Source organism: Balaenoptera acutorostrata, chromosome 3 (assembly GCF_949987535.1).
Source record: "Balaenoptera acutorostrata chromosome 3, mBalAcu1.1, whole genome shotgun sequence".
NCBI lineage: Eukaryota > Metazoa > Chordata > Mammalia > Artiodactyla > Balaenopteridae > Balaenoptera > Balaenoptera acutorostrata.
Genome location: NC_080066.1, coordinates 126,212,982 through 126,229,893, shown reverse-complemented (window position 1 = coordinate 126,229,893; position 16,912 = coordinate 126,212,982). Strand labels below are relative to the sequence as shown.

General features: G+C 36.4%; 2 protein-coding genes across 8 annotated transcripts in view; one reads left to right on the top strand and one right to left on the bottom strand.

The window, feature by feature from the left end:
* Window positions 1–4,487, top strand: part of MIS18BP1 (MIS18 binding protein 1) — a 59,563-nt gene extending 55,076 nt beyond the window's left edge. For all 3 annotated transcript variants that reach the window (XM_057542624.1, XM_057542623.1, XM_057542625.1), the window contains 2 exons: window positions 4,108–4,162; window positions 4,350–4,487. In XM_057542624.1, coding sequence (XP_057398607.1) covers window positions 4,108–4,162; window positions 4,350–4,453 — 159 coding nt within the window. In that variant the 3' untranslated portion in view covers window positions 4,454–4,487. The remainder of the gene's footprint in view (window positions 1–4,107; window positions 4,163–4,349) is intronic.
* Window positions 4,488–5,830: 1,343 nt separating this feature from the next.
* Window positions 5,831–16,912, bottom strand: part of FANCM (FA complementation group M) — a 57,962-nt gene continuing 46,880 nt past the window's right edge. For 4 of the 5 annotated variants that reach the window (XM_057542618.1, XM_057542620.1, XM_007182012.2 and 1 more), the window contains 6 exons: window positions 16,251–16,357; window positions 14,056–14,619; window positions 10,357–10,732; window positions 8,460–8,751; window positions 7,526–7,641; window positions 5,831–6,760 (listed from right to left, as the gene is read on the bottom strand). In XM_057542618.1, the coding sequence (XP_057398601.1) occupies window positions 6,681–6,760; window positions 7,526–7,641; window positions 8,460–8,751; window positions 10,357–10,732; window positions 14,056–14,619; window positions 16,251–16,357 (1,535 nt within the window). In that variant the 3' untranslated portion in view covers window positions 5,831–6,680. Of the gene's footprint in view, window positions 6,761–7,525; window positions 7,642–8,459; window positions 8,752–10,356; window positions 10,733–14,055; window positions 14,620–16,250; window positions 16,358–16,912 lie in introns of those variants that run through there. The other variant, XM_057542621.1, reaches the window with a different exon arrangement.

The following is a 16,912-nucleotide window of genomic DNA, read 5'->3' as shown; positions in this document are numbered from 1 at the left end:
TTAAAGTCTCCTACTATTATTGTATTCCCATCAGTTTCTCTCTTTATATCTGTTATTATTTGTTTTATGTCTCTGGGTGCTTCTATATTGGGTGCATATATATTGACAAGTGTAATATCCTCTTGTTTTGATCCTTTTATCATTTTATAGTGTCCTTCTTAATCTTTCTTTATAGCCTTTGTTTTAAAGTCTGTTTTGTCTGATAATGAGTATTGCGGCCTCTGCTTTCTTCTCATTCCTGTTTCCATGAAATATCTTTTTCCATCCCCTCGCTTTCAATCTATGTGTGTTCTTTGCCCTAAAGTGGGTCTCTCTGTAGGCAGCATATTGTAGGTTCTTGGTTTTTGTTTTTTTTTGTTTTTGTTTTTGTTTTTTTTTTAAATGTAGTGATTCTTTTTTATTTTTTTTTTATTTTTTTATTTATTTATTTATTTTGGCTGTGTTGGGTCTCCGGTTCGTGCGAGGGCTTTCTCTAGTTGCTGCAAGCGGGGGCCACTCTTCATCGCGGTGCGGGGACCGCTCTTCATCGCGGTGCGCGGGCCTTTCGCTATCGCGGCCCCTCCCGTTGCGGGGCACAGGCTCCAGATGCGCAGGCTCAGTAGTTGTGGCTCACGGGCCCAGCTGCTCTGCGGCATGTGGGATCTTCCCAGACCAGGGCTCGAACCCGTGTCCCCTGCATTAGCAGGCAGATTCTCAACCACTGCGCCACCAGGGAAGCCCGGTTCTTGTTTTTTTATCTGATCTGCCACTCTGTGTCTTTTTATTGGAACATTTAGTGCATTGACATTTAAGGTAATTATTGATAGGTATGAATTTACTGCCATTTAAACCTTGTTTTCCCATTGATTTTATATTTCTTCTTTGTCCCTTTTTCTTTTTGTTTTTCCTTTTGCAGTTTGATGGTTTTCTTTATCCTTGTGTTCTTTTTGGTTTTTGTGCATCTATTGTATGTTTTTGATTTGTGGTTACTCTGTTTTTCAAGTATGTTAACCCCTTCCTATATCTACTTGCTTTAGACTGGTAGTCATATAGGCTCAAACACATTCTAGAAAAAAAAAATGTACATTTTCTTACTCTCCTCCCCCGCATTTTTATGATTTTGATGTCCTCTTTTACATCTTCATGTTCATCCTTTTGCTGTTCATTGTGGTTATCATCACTTTCACAGAAATTTTTTGATGTTTTTTTTTTTTTAATCTGTGTCCTGGCTTAATTAATCGATTTACTTTCCAATTGTGATTTTCTCTTTCCTATAGATTCTTGCTTCTTTTCTATTTAGAGAAGACCTTTTAATATTTCCTTTAGGATAGGTTTAGTATTGCTGTACTCTTAGTTTTTGCTTGTCTGAGCAATTCTTTATCTCTCCTTCTATTCTAAATGATAATCTTGCTGGGTAGAATATCCTAGGTTGCAGGTTTTTCCCTTTCAGGACTTTATATCCTGCCATTGCCTTCTGGCCCGCAATGTTTATGTAGAGAAATCAGCTGATTGCCTTATGAGGGTTTCCTTATAATTAAATCTTTGTTTTTCTCTTGCTGCCTTTAGAATCCTCTCTTTAACTTTTGCCATTTTAATCATGTCTTGGTGTAGGTGTGTTTGGGTTCATCTTGTTTGGGACCCTGTGTGCTTCCTGTACCTGGATATCTGTTTCCTTCTTTAGGTTTGGGAAGTTTTCAACCATAATTTCTTCAGATACATTTTCAATCCCCTTTTTTCTTTCTTCTCCTTCTGGGATCCCTATTATATTGGCATGCTTTATATTATCCCATAGGTCTCTTCTGTTGGTTTCATTTTTTTTTTTTTCATTTGGCTCTCTGCTGTTCTAATTGGGTGATTTCTCTTATTCTTTCAGATCACTTCTTTGTTCCTCTGCATTATTCATTCTGCTATTCGTTGCCTTTAGCTCAGCTTTTGTCTCGGCAAATAAGTTTTCCAATTCTTCTTAGTTCCTCTTTATAGTTTCTAGTTTCTTTTTACAGTAATCTTCATTTCTATCAATAGCCCTTCTTAATTCCTTCAGTATTTTCATTATTTCCTTTTTGAACTCAGTGTCTATTAGACTGAAGAGGTCTGTTTTGTTGTTTGTTCTTTCAGGAGAATTCTCTTGATCTTTTAATTGGGAGTGGTTCCACTACTTCTTCATTTTACTTTTATTTCTCTGACTCTGAGCTTAGGAGAAATATTTATTTACTGTGTCCTTGAAGGGCTGTTTTTATGTGGGAGCATCCCTGTGTAGCCTGCATGAGTCTAATATTTTTGGTGCATGGGCTGTTTCTAGTAAGGATGCCTGCTGCATTTTCCTTCAGTGTGTGCTGGCTGGTGTCCCTTTCATAGGGGGTATGACTCGTGTGGTGACCAGAGCCTGCACTGGATATTGAGCAGGGCCTCTTCTTTGCTCTCTGGTTGTCACAGCCCTGTTGGGGGCAGCATCTGCTCCCCAGTTGTTGGAGTAGAAGCCCCTAGATCCGTTTCTGAGCTGCAGTGTGAGGTAGGTGAAACTGGAGCTCTCCCGCTAAGGGAAGAGCCACTGAGTATTCCATTGCTCGAGCTGTCCACTGGGGAGTATGCTCTGTGTGTCACCTGTGCAAGCCCACAAAGTACACGGTCACTGGCACTGCCCTTGGCCCCGCCTCCACCGTGGGAATGCAGGTAGTCGGCTGTGGTGTCCCTCAGACACCGTTCACAAAGCCGCCAGTGCAGATCCACTAAAGTTAGGTACCAGGACCACAGCAGTCACATACCTGGACCCACCATGGGAGCTATGGAAGCAGCCCAGACCCCAGCCCTGCCTCTGCGTGCAGTCACACACAAAGCCTACAGCTGCAAGGCTAGTCCCATCCCAGCCACAGGAGCACCCATTGTCCTGCTCCCAGAGCCCAAGAAAGAGGCTGCTATGGCAGGCCCCGCCCCTCTATTCCTTCATGCACCCCACCCCTTAGCAACAGTGCTTTGCTTCTGTGGCAGCCTGGGCTTCTTCCACATACACCCTCCGTTGCAGCCCTATAACTACTCTCCAGCCCCTTCAGGCTGTCTCCGTGCAGCCAACCCCAGTACTCTCCCCAAGTGTGTCCTCTGAAGCCCAAGTTTCAGCACCCAGTCATCCCATTGTTCCCCCCCAACACACGCACACGCACGCACACACACACACACACACACACACACACCACCCCCACCCCCCCAACAGGCGACCATCTCGGGCTGGGGATTGCAGCGAGGTAGCACAGATCCTCTGTGCTAGTCTCTGTCTGTTCTGCCTGCCACCAGCTGGCTGCTGTGCTCTCTTCCAAGCCTGTGAAGCTCCCTTTCTGTCCCAGCTGATCTTCCCACCAGTTAAGGGGTTTCCCAGGGTGCGGGAACGTTTCCCCTTTTCCAGCTCCCTCCCAGTGCCGTAGGTCTCATCCCAATTCCTTTTTCTTTCATCCTACTGGGTTATATGGAGATATTTCTTGCACTTCTGGGTGTCTGATATCTTTTGTCAGTGTTCAGTAAGCTATCCTGAGAAAACTGCTCCCCATGTAGATGTATTTTTGATGTATTTGTGGGAAGAAGTGAGTTTCATGTCCTTCTATTCCCCCATCTTGGTTCCTCCTCTTGATCATGATGATAATGGTTTATCTCATTGAATGATTTTTGAGGGCTAAATGTTGTAATCGTGTTTTGACTCATTTCACAGGAAAAAACACATTTCCATGGCAATCTATGAACACTAGTTTGTATATCAAAAGTTTCTTTCAATAATACTTATCCTTAGTACAGTGGGTATACTCTGTCATATTTTCTTTTCTATTGTATTCATTTTCAGTTTTTAAAGATAGCCATGGCCAGTAGTTTAAAAAGCACTGATGTATATATAAGCATGCATTATATACTTAAAACTTGCCATATAAGTTACTATTTTAGCCAAGAATTTAAAGTACAGAGAATTCAAATTTTGCTAGTGTAATGGAATAAGTACTCAGTAGATTTTGGCAACTTTCAGAGGCTATCCTTTAACCACTGTAGCATTAGTTTGTAATGTTTTATTGGGATAAAGCATGCTGAATTTTGTCTACATATGAAGCAGGCTTCAAAGGAGGCATCACTTAGCTAATATGAACTCTCTTGTAGATTGAAAGTGATTTTTCAACTCCACCATCAAGAAGAAAAACCCCATTTAACAAAGGTAATATACTTATATCTTTCTTTTGTAGCTCTGTTCTATTATAGGGTAGTCTCTTTATTAACATAGTATTAAAATTAATTGCTCACAAGTGGGCAGATCTACCAATTGGTTTCCTGTTGTTATTTTCAATTTCATTGAAATTGTTTTTAGAAATATATTAATCTTTTTATTAAACTTCTCTTTACAGAATTAGCAGCAAACTCTGGTATTGGAAAACTTTTCACTAATGCTATGGAGTCTTTAGAGGAAGAAGAGAAAGATTCTTATTTTTCGAACTCTGATTCTGCGTAGTAAAAATGAGAATATTTCCAGGATGTTTATCAAGAAGCAGTGTATTTGTATCTTCATTTGAAGGATGTATATTTTTTTTATAATGTAGCTTCATATGATATTGCAGACTCTTTTTCAAAGGTTTCATGTGTTATATGTATAGATGTCTCTCATAAGCATCTTAGTCTGTTTACTTTAAGAAAATCATGTTCCATACAGATTTTTTTTTAGAAGCATTCAAGAAAATGTTGCTATCCTTAAGGGGAGAGGTGGGGGAGAATTAAAAAATAGATTGTATTGGTAGCTACTGAGTTCATGGAAACTTTAGGTTACCAGTTGTCACCACTTGGTATAAAAGCCAGAGTTGATCTAATGTTTCAGTTGTCAGTACATGTTGTTTAAACCATTTGACAAGCTTTCTCCTGATCGTTTTTCTTAAAACTTGTGATTGGCACATCCATGAAACCTATGTAAATTTAATTTACTGCTTTTTCAGTATTTTTATTAGGTAGAATAAGAGAACAGATTTTGTTGTATTCTTAAGCAGACATGGCGTAAATTTGGTCTCAATATTTAAAAGACTGGATTAGACATTCAGGTTATAGCTCTTCTATTGTAAGGAGTCAAGTTACTATGTCATATCATAGTAAACGCTATTTTCCTTTCAGACAGCTTCTTTAGAAATAAATTTTTAGCATATTATGCCATTATGCTTTAAAATTTGACATAGAATTTTTTTCCCTCTGGTTATAGTACATATTTACCCACTCTTTCTCTCCAGGTAGGTTGTTCAAATAAAGTAAATTTGCTTTTATAATATTCATGTTTTGGTTGGTTTTTCTAATTACTGGATCATAGAAAAAATGCATTTTGTTTGTTAATGGTTCAGTTAATTTCCTTGAAAAATACCAGAACTGTTAGAAAAAATATATTTTCTTGTTTCTTAAGAATTTAGTCAGTAATAATCAGCAGCTAAAGAACTACAGGATTTGTAGAAACACAAGATTTAAGAAGAATAGTGCAAGCAAACAGATCACTCTCCTTTAAACTAAACTACCATGATTGATAGTTTCTGCCACAGAGATTTTTGATAGATGAAGGATGAAACAAATGAAAGGGTTATTTTAGAGTAGCTCTAAAAAATTCTGTTGTAGAACTCTTAAGTTGCCAATATTTGGTGTAATACCATGCTGCTTGATGTTAATGGACAGTGTTTTAAGAATTAGAAGGTATTCACAACATTGTAAATCAATCAACTATACGCCAATAAAAATTTTTTAAAAAAAGAATTAGAAGGTAGTTAAATTCTGTAATACGAAACAAAAAGATAATTTTTGAAATAGCATATACTTGAGACAAACCACAACGTACCCCCACTCCCCATATTCCATGTGTCCTATCAAAACTATTGTATCCCACCTTCCAGGTACCTGGTTATTCCCGTTTCTTTCCATTGGGTCATTAGATAAACTAGTAAGGTTTAAGGTAACCTCCAAAGGAGACTTAAAAGTGGAAAAGAAAGACTTGAAGGGCTCAAAGACGACAGACAATAAGATGGATCAATAAACGGTAGGGTCGATAGTTAAGTGCAACCTCTGAAGAGTATAGAAAGAGGCTGTTGCAGCTTAAATATGGATAGAGGTCTCTACACAGCAAGCATAAATAAATGAAATCCTCTAGGTTATGTCCCTCAAACCATATCAATTTATGAAATATTTTGTCTGTTGGGTGAACACACAGAATCTGAGGACATTGGTGTCTGCATGAGATGTGCTGCAAGGAGGTCACCAGTCCAGGGCAATGTGAGGTTGTTGAGGGACTGCATGCTTTTGGTGTGCAGCCGGGGCACAGAGCTCCACCAGATGTCCCTACCCAATGCACCAGTGACACCATGTAACAGGAGTGAGTAGCAGCAAAAAAACAGCACACTGGAACCAGAAAAAGAAGCCCCTTTCCTCCGTCTACTTGACAAAGCTTAAATCATGCTCACTAGGGAGAAATGCTCAAAAAGGCCAGTCCATTATAATGGAGCGAGATACTGAAGGATGAATTTGAACCTGAGAGAGAACAAATTGAGAACTGCACATGAGCCAATAATTTATAGAACTTCTTTTCTCTCTGGCTTTGACAGAATTATTAAACAGCAGAAATAAGAGATTAACTGCTTTAGAAGAATTCAGAATTTATACTATCCCAAAGGAGCTAAGTTCACAATCAGAGCAACTTTTTTAGTGAAAGAAAACTGTATCTAGTTCCTGGGTTCTTGTTCTAGATTTCCCAGTCTAAACTTGAGGAAGTCACTTGTTTTCTGGGCCTCACGTTTATCATCTGATAAGAAAGGGAAGAGAAAAGCAATTTGAATTAGATCAGCTTTGAAGTCCATACCAAGTCTAAGTGAAACCCTCTGCTGTGAGGTTGGTTCAACTACCCAACAATTAGTAGCATAACAGACACAATGTTATGGGTCACGATGAAAGTCCACATTCCATAGCTCATTTATACTGAAATTTTCCAACTCCAAGATACCACTTCTTTGAATATGGTACCTCAACCAAAAAAAAAGTATAGATTAGAGTTCATACTACTAGGATTAGACTGTTACTAGGATTCAGTTAAATTTTCTACATTCCTAGTTACTGGGGCATTATCTCACAATACACCTACCACCCACATCTATTTAATATAGTTTATATATGAGAAAAATTGTTTATGACCATTAAGCTGGCAGCAGACACATCAACCTATAATGCTAACAAATGACAATGATAGCACTATAATCTTTGGGAAAATTCTAAAATATATCTTTCACTCTAGCTTTTACTTAATAGTACCTTCAATAAGCTTTTTCAATAAAGTTTCATTATCTAACCAAAATGATTATTAAACATCAGATGTTTTCTTTTTTAATAATTATATATATAAATAAAAATGTACACAGTGTAAAATAATAGATATGGAAATATTCTCTTATTTATATATTTTAAACTGATAATCACAAACCACAGCAATGATTATTGAAGTGCACTTAGTATTGAGAGGGTTCTTTGATAACCCAACCTGAACAGTCTGATCATGCATCAGATTTAAAACTACCTTGGTTAAGATCATTTGGCAACATTTGCATGTCAAATATATAGTGAATATATCTATAGATCTCCTCAGCTTTTTGATGAGTTACTTGTGCATACATGGAGATTTCCCGAGGTGAGCTGAAAAATAAACAAAAACATTATACTAAAACTTCTGACTTATAAAATTCAATATTCTTGCTTAAAGAATACCAAACATGAAATCCTTTAAGAAAATCATTTTTTCCCAAGTTTTCTACGTTCAGTTGATTATGTCTTAGCATTAGTTTAAATAAAACAAAAGCCTATTCCCTATATTTAAAATCATTTATAATAATAATTTCAACATCTTAATTGAGCCTTTAGTTTAACCTATTTTCTAAAGCCTTCGTTTGATTTTCAAGCAATATAATCATTAAAGCCTACTAAAATTTTCATCTTGAATATTTTTCTAGTTACAGAACTAACCAGCCCAGAAATGTGAGACTGCAAGATCAAATTAAGTGCTGTCTGTCTCCCTCCCCACAGGGCTCTAAGCTACTCAAAGACAATGCCTATGTTTTTTTTTCCTTCCATTAATGTCCTCAGCTTAATGCAGTGACTGATACATGTTGACAAGCAAAGTCTTTACTGAATGAAAGAATCTAACAGGCACTATACCTCTTTATTTTTAAAAATATTAAAATTCCTATGAAATACCTTTAAGGATGATTTTAAAGTAACCATTTAAAAATATTAAATCAGGGACTTCAGTGGTGGTGCAGTGAACAGAACTCCGTGCTCCCAATGCAGGGGGCCCGGGTTCAATCCCTGGTCAGGGAACTAGATCCCACATGCATGCCACAACTAAGAGTTTGCATACCACAACTAAGGAGCCCACGTGCTGCAACTAAGGAGCCCCCCTGCCACAACTAAGACCCTGCGCAACCAAATAAATAAATAAATATTAAAACACATACCTATTTGTCATCTTTTTCACAGATGAAAACTGGTGACACATATTCAGTGCAGTTATATAACTTATATTGGGAATACTTAGATAAAATTGAAGTGCCTCACATTTATTACTGTTCACCACTGTTGAAACATGAATACCAACATTCTTTCTTTCTTCCACTAAAGACAATTCCTTCAGCAAATCTGCAGTTTCTTCTTGGCAGGAACTGAAAAGAATTCGGATTCCAGCACCAGTTAAGGTAGTCAGCAGGCTGTCATAGCTCTTTGTTCTCCTAAACATCCTGGATGTGTCTCCTAAATATTTTACATTTAGGAAAATGCAAACCTTAGTAAGTTACAGTAAGTAGGACCATTAATACTATATATTATTAAAATCCCAAGATCTACATCATTAAGCAAACTAGTGCCACATTATGCTAATGAGAAACCCTACTGCTAAAAATTTAAAGTGATTCTCAAATAGAAAATAAGGAGAACTGTCTTTATGAGTGTCTTAAATTGGAATCTACAGAAGAAGGTGAGTAGGCAGGGGAGAGTTTATATTCCTAGATAATTCATTCCTAAAGGCCAAGACCATATTACTTATCTCTAAAATTCATAATGGTAGCATTGCCGAAGGGTTCATTAAGTATTACTTCTAACTGATATAAAATTATCTTATGTATTTATTCCAAGAGTAACTCAATACCCTGCATACCCATTATAATAACTTTAACTCCTGCCTATTAATTTACTTCCCTACTTTTCCCATTCATTTTCTTTCCATGTTCTACCTACATCCTTTTTTTGGCATTCTTCCTTAAGCCAAAAAAAGATGTTTTTCCATAACTTTTGCCACATTACTTTCCTTTTTATTCCAAATCTATTTCCTTTATAAAGGATATGTTAGTAAAGAGTAAATTATAGAATTTTAACACTAGAAAGACCCAAAAGATCACTTAATCTAAAGCCCTCACTTGTCAAATTAAAAAAGAAAAAAAATTTTGGGTTACTGAAAGATGGAATGACTTATCCAAGGTCACATGGTTCAGTAGTGACAGTGGTGATGAAAAGGTACATTGCTCAAATTGAACCAGTGTTTTATGTAAACTACATTATTTTCTTTTACATAATGACAATAATCCTTGAATTCTTCCATAGTGGCTTTCAGCTGCATGATTTCACTTAATCCTCATAACACCCCGGGATGAGTAGGAAAAGTATATTATTAACTCCTCAGAGGGAGTGATTTGTCAATGCAATGTCACATAGCTATAGAGACACCAGAACTCAGAGCATCTTCTGATCCCATATCCTATGATCTTTTCACTATTCTCAGGGGCTCCCCGTACAATTAAACATTACCCATAAAAATGCCCTAACTGAAGCTCCAAGCCTGCATTTTTTAATACATCCTAAGCATCCATTTTAGTGACCCATTGAGAACCCAACATATTCAAAATTAAACACCTCTTTGTCCCTCAAATCTGCTGTTTCTCTGATATGCATAATTTCAATGAACAGCACCACTACCTAACTGCCCAGTAATCAAGAGATTGGTCAGCTCAATAGTAATTCTTGATTGCTCCCACTTACTCCTGCTACCTCCTGATTTCACTTATCTCCTGATTCCTCCTTTCCCCCACTGCTGCCTTATTTAGGGCCCCTCACCCTTTCTGGGGCTCCCAGAAAAAGACTTATGATTGGTTCACTTGCCTTCAATTTCTCACCCTTCGATTCTCACAAGCTGCATTTAAACACAATGACTAATGAAAAACATTATGGCATTATATAAATATGAAATGACATTCATGAGTCAGTTATTTAAATTTTAAGAGCTTCCCACATCCTGACAGGATAATGAACCAAATAATAGGGTCCTTTACAGCCTTATAAACAAAACCATTTAAAAATACAAACCTGTTTTTTCTCTGTCCTTTTCCACAATCACACATATTCTTTCAAACATGCTCTGTAGGTACTGGATCTGGTCAATGAGCTTGTTCTTATTGATACTATTTAACATCTCAGATTGAGACCTCCTTTCCACCACCATGCGGTTACTCACAATATAATCACAACCATTAAGAGGACAAACCTCTACCTGTAAGCCATGAACTGCTCTTAGGGAAGAAATTACTTCTGAACCAGAAGTGATTTCACGACTATCTACAAGAATACAAGTTCTTTGGCCTTCCTGTGGAAGTCTACGAGAAGCATGTGTGCCAGCCAAGTGTGGTCGTGAGTTGGAACAGTATGCCACTGAAGTGCCAGAATCCTCCAGAGCACTAGTATCCTGAAAAGCAGAAAACATCAATCACGATCAGTTATATATATGTTAGCGCCATAAACTTCTAACACCTAGGCTGATTTTTCTTATTGATACTTTTTTTTCTTCCTTCAACATCAGCAAAGTGACTATGTAGATGAAGGACCAAGCTACCACTTAACACCTCGTAGGATGGCTAGAATTTTTTAAAAAGGAAAATGTGTTGATGAGAATGTGAAAAAACTGGAATGTGCATTGCTAGTGGGCATGAAAAATGGTGAGGCCACTGTGGGGACAGTTCTCAAAGTTAAAGAGTTACCATATGGCCCAGGAATTCCACTCCTAGGTAACATACCCATAATAATTGAAACCAGAGACTCAGATACTTGTATGCCAATGTTGATTAATTTTGGAAAATCCTCAGCCATTGCTTGTTCAACTGTATCTTCTACTTGCTCTCTTTTCTCCTTAATTCCAATTACGTGTATCTTAGAATACTGCATACAGTCCCACAGCTCTTGGATGCTCCATTCTGTTTTTTCACTCTTTCTTTATATTTCTGATTGGGTAATTTTATTGACCTAGCTTTAAGTTTGTTGGTTCTTTCCATGGCTGCACTGAGTCTACTGATGGGCCTATTGCAGACATTCTTCATCTTTTTTACCATGTTTTCCATTTCTAGCATTTCCACTTTATTGTTCTTTATATATTCCATTTCTTGGATGATATTCCCTTTCTGTTCATGCATGTTTGTTTGACTTTTCCACTAGAGCCTTTAACATGTTAATCATGGTTATTCTAAATTCCCTGTCTGATAGTTCCAATGTCTGGGTCATATCTGAGTCTGGTTCTTGAGAATGTGTTTTTTTCTTCCTTCTATGTATCTTGTAACCTTTGGTTGAAAGCCAAACATCTTGTGTAGGAGAGTAGTGACTGAGGTAAATATGAGCTCTACCAAAGTACAGAAATAGCTTTGGACCCATGACAAAACATCACAAAGTCCTTTCAAACTGAGCTGAGGTCTGGGCTTGTTTGCCAGTTTCTAAATATTCTCTTAGTTTTAAGTTTTCTTTGTAAACCTGTGTCTCAGAGAGTTTTTCTCCCCATACTCTTGTCCCTCTCTCAGCAGTAGATTCCTTTTATTTCTCACTTACTGTTTGCTAGCCTGGTTGGAGGGAGTGCTAGGAGTGTGGGGACAGGCGGGGGGAGGGGGGTTTCTATTGTCCTGGTTCAGCCTGTCTTGGGCAGGACTTGTGTCCCTGGATCTAAGAGATGGGAACTTCTCAATGATCCTCCCCGCCTCCCTGCCCCAAATGGTTAGAGATCTCTAATGCTCTAGGCCCAAGATGTTTTCCTGCCCCTTTCTCAGATGTAGAGCATTTCTCTCTTATTCCTTTCCTCCATCTGCAAAGGGTCTTCACCTAAGCCCTGAAGGCTGTAGGGTTTGCTGTTCTTCCCCCAGTAGTTTAATGCTTTTTGTTCCATAGGGGAAATAGGGGAGAAGGAACTAGATGGGGTTTGGTGCCTTTTCCACAGTAGCTTCTGGTCACTTCCCCAAGGCCTGCACTGGGAAGGAGGTTTTCTCTGATTCTCAATCTTTCTTGTGAACACCTGATGACTCTGTGGAAAAGAGCCCACAAGTGGCTGTGAATTACCCTTCTCTCTGCAACTCCCAGGGGTTCTAAACGCTCATGCTATCCCGTTGCCTTTTGCAATTCATTAACGTTTTAGCTGAATTCTTCTTACCAGATTATACAGTGCCCAGTGACTGTCCCAAATCAGCAAGTCTCTCCTTGGAGGCACTTGTCTCCTTAGATATCAGGCTAATTGGCTGTCCTGCAACCTCAGATCCAAATAAACATGATTTTGTAGATTATCTGGCTTTTTTTGCTGTTGTTACAAGGATGGGAGCAATGCTCTTTCCAGCTTTCTGTATTCTAAGCTAAAGAGGAAGTCCTAATCACTCAGAATAATCTTTAAAATATATGTAATATTCAATTTTTTAAGAAAAGGAATAAATGTAATGAAGGTAGAAATGAACACTAAAGAACCAAAAGAAAATATTGGAAATACTTAGTTATCTTGGAGTACAAAATGGCCTTTTTAAACATGACACTGATGTCAGAAACTATAAAGAAAAAAATTGGAAATGTATAAAAAAGTTAAATTTTCCTGTGGCAAAACCCACTATTAAACAAAACAAAGGCAAATGACAAGCAAGGAATACTGTCTGCAATACACATGACAAAATAAATATTAACATTTTTAGTATCTAACAGTTTTTGACAGGATATTTAGTCTATTTTCTGTCTTCTCAAATTTATCGCAAATTCCTTCCCCTCCTAATTTGAAGAAGAATCATACTATATGTATAGTATTAGATAGTAGAAGAAAAGTTAAAACACATTTCTGTTAAAACTCTATTTATCCTTTTTCACAGTCCTCAAAATATTACTAGCCTATATGTATTTTTTTTAGTTATAGCATGGCAAAGTAGAAATGTAGAGAGTGCTTACTGGTTTTGAAAGTACTGTGCAAGTATTACCTACCCTGACCCTTGGGATTATTATCTTTCTAATACAGCTGAGAATACCGAGGCTCAGGGAAATTAAGTATTTTGCTGTTCTCCAATCTATTTATAAGACTTAATCTAGTCAATTTTATCCAATTATGCCTTCCAGAAATAACTTTGTGCAAAAAAAGCCTGGAGATAATTTACAACTAGAAATAGCAATTTGAGGGCCATTGTGTGGACACTGGAGCATGTTGCTAAGGTGGAATGGGCTGAAACACCTGGAATAAAAGAGAAATCTAAGTCTAGGTCTAGGGATTCCTATTACTATGACTTTAACCCCTATTTTAGCAAAACTACTGCAACTATGAACTCTTAAAAACTGAAAATGATTTTAGGGATTACTTCAGCAATAGTAACTATTCCGGAAGGAAAGAAATTCAAAGGAAGGAAATCAGGTGGTACCCCTAAACTCCTCTCCCCAATAAGTAGATGAGAGTTACATACCAGAAGCCTTCAGAGGGGGAAAGAAAAGTTAATCTGGGGGAACTAGTTCTGAGCTTTAATTTCTGTTAATTTTACCTTGTAGGAAGCCCATTTCCTATAACCTTTTTATAAAATTAGCAGGTTGCCTTACAGAAAACTATTAACACATTTTAAAAATAAGCATCCTACAAATCAGCTATAAAATTTAGTGTGCTGGTTTCTTGTCTGAAGAATTTTATCACTTGCTAATTTTTCTTTGACCTAGTCATTTAACACAAAAGAAAGGAAAACAAACAAAAAAAAACCTTTCGGTAAACATTCGAAGGCTTTTTTACTCTAATCTGATTCATACCTTCAGCTGAATTGGAAATTTTCTACAGTCTTTCTGTGAATCAACAGTAGTGAATGATGATGAGGTAGATTCAATTTTAGTACGGCTCTGAGGTTTGAAGTCTGAGACATCAGAAACTGTAACCTTTAAATTCAGTGGTGTCTGTTGTCTCTGGTTTGGTGACTGATTAACAGCTGGATTAGAGTGGTCCCTGGACTGCAATGAAGACCCAGAAGGCACTAAATTCAAACAGTGGCTTTGTTGTTCACTCTTGGTAACTGCACTTGGATTAATCACAGTGCTGGATTCCCGTTTATCATTTACATCGTTTTCCTCCTCACTTGAATCATCTGGTAAAATAATTCTGAATAATTTTTTTTTTGAAGATGCACAGTTTTGTCTCATCTTCATTTGTTTTAGCTTTACTGCACGTCGGGTTTTATATTTTTTGCTCCTACTTGCAAAGCAATCTTCAGTTATTAAGTTAAAATCAACACAGACTTCTTCACTTGATTGGCTTTTGCAAGACTCCTCTTCATCAACACAAAAACTATCTTCTAAATAGGTTTCATCTTGCTCAGGAATCTACAATACAAATACAAAATAAGAATATTATAAATTTCATAAAATCAGCATGTTCTAACATATTCTTTTAAGTTCATGATATCTTTCTGAATATTTATTTCACTTACTTTATTAAGTCAGTCACTTGCTCACTAACATATATTGAGCATATTCTTTTTTTTCTTCCAGTTTTATTGAGATATAATTGACATACAACACTGTATAAGTCTACGGTGTACAGCATGATGATTTGACTTATTACGTCATGAAATAAGTTTAGTGAACATCCATCATCTCATACAGACACAAAATTAAAGAAATAGAAAAAAAATTTCTTCCTTGTGGTGAGAGCTCTTAGGATTTACTCTCTTGACAATTTTCATATTTAATCTACAGCAATGTTAATTATGTTTATCATGTTGTACATTACATCCCAAGTACTTATTTATCTTATAACTGGAAGTTTGTACATTTTGACCACCTTCATCCAATTCTCCTTCCCCCTACACCACTCCCCTGACTCTGGTAACCATAAATTTGGTCTCTTTTTGTATGAGTGAGTTTGGTTTTTTTTGAAGTATAATTAACCTACAATACCATGTTAGTTCCTGTTACATAACATACATTTCAAAATGATCACCAGGATAAGTCTAGTTACAATCCGTAAAAAGATATTACATAATTATTGACTGTATTCCCCACACTGTACATTTTATACCTATGACATTTATCTTGCAACTAGAAATTTGTACCTCTTAATCTCCCTCACCTATTTCTCTCCTCCCCCAACTCCCCACTGGCAACCACCTGTTTGTTCTCTGTGTCTATGATTGTTTCTTTTTTATGTTGGTTCATTTGTTTTTCAGATTCCACATATAAGTGAAATCATAGAGTATTTGTCTTTCTCTGTCTGACTTCTTTCACTTAGCGTAATGCCCTCTAGGTCCATCCATGTTGTCACAAATGGCAAAATTTCATTCTTTTCTATGGCTGAGTAATATTCCATTTTATATATATACCACATCTTCTTTCTGATTATATTCTTTATGGAAGAAAATAGGGAGTTTGGGAATAAAAAAAGAATGATTTACCCTCTAGAAATTTACAGTCTAGTGCAAGTAGCCAGAAAAATAAACAGTAATTTATAAACAATGTGATAAATGCTATATAATAAACACAATGAAAGTACAGAGATAAGAATGACCATATTTCCAAGGTGAATATGGCAATTTATAAATAAATAAGGCTAATATGAAATTGTTATCCATAAATGAAAAATAATCTATAATTTTTAGGATATACCATTTTTATGAAAAAATTAATTTTCAAGAGAAAGATGACAACATAGAAGAATTAAAATTTTAACTAGTAGATGATAAAGTTCTATTCACTTCCTTTAAGTATTCTCCTAATTGGAAAACAATTTAAGAGTATATTCTAATTAGCTCAAGTTAACAAAAGGATAATTTGATCAAATTAGGACTAAAAGGGATTTTGAGAATTCATTTAGCCCACCTTCCTTACTCAGGGCAGAAATTATTGCAAATAGTTCTGATGGTCCAATTTTAGAAACAAAATGAAGGCTTCACTAACAGGAATATATTTCAACACCACCACCAGGAAATTCTCCACTATATTTCTATAGTTCATACCTGTGAGAAAATGTTTACGTTGTTATGTTTCTTATGGACCATTTTGTACTGATTGTTCATCAGTGGACTTCGCACAGATTTCATGTAAATAGCTCTCATTTCAGTATCTGTGTAGAGATAAAAAAAAATTTCAAATAGCAAAATTATTTAAATGAAAACTAACAAAGTATTTAACTTAGACCTATCCCAAATTCACATGATTCAAAATTTGTGGAATTATTTTACACAGAAGATATTTAATATATATTGAAACATGTCTAAAAACAATTATTCAAAAATGCAGTTAGGAGTTTTGCCTTTGACAGACCATCTAGTTGGGTGATCATGAACAATTTATTTAAGCTCTCTGCCTTAGCTATCTCTCTCCTCTGATAACGAAGATTAGGAGAGTGCCTTTTCATGAAAAATAAATGTACACAAAGACCTTAGAACTGTATCTGATTTATAGAAAGCATTCTATAAAACTAAAACATAAAATATCCAGGCAAAAAAACCCTATACTTAAAAACATCAAAAGCCACAGCCAACAGTAAGTATGTTTCATAATTTTCAGTCAAGCAAAAACTAGGAAACACAGGTTTTTATTTATGCCTATCTTTTTTTTTAAGGTTGTAATCAGAAAGCAACTTTATTTTTGTCTCTCATTTCCCCTTACATATTTT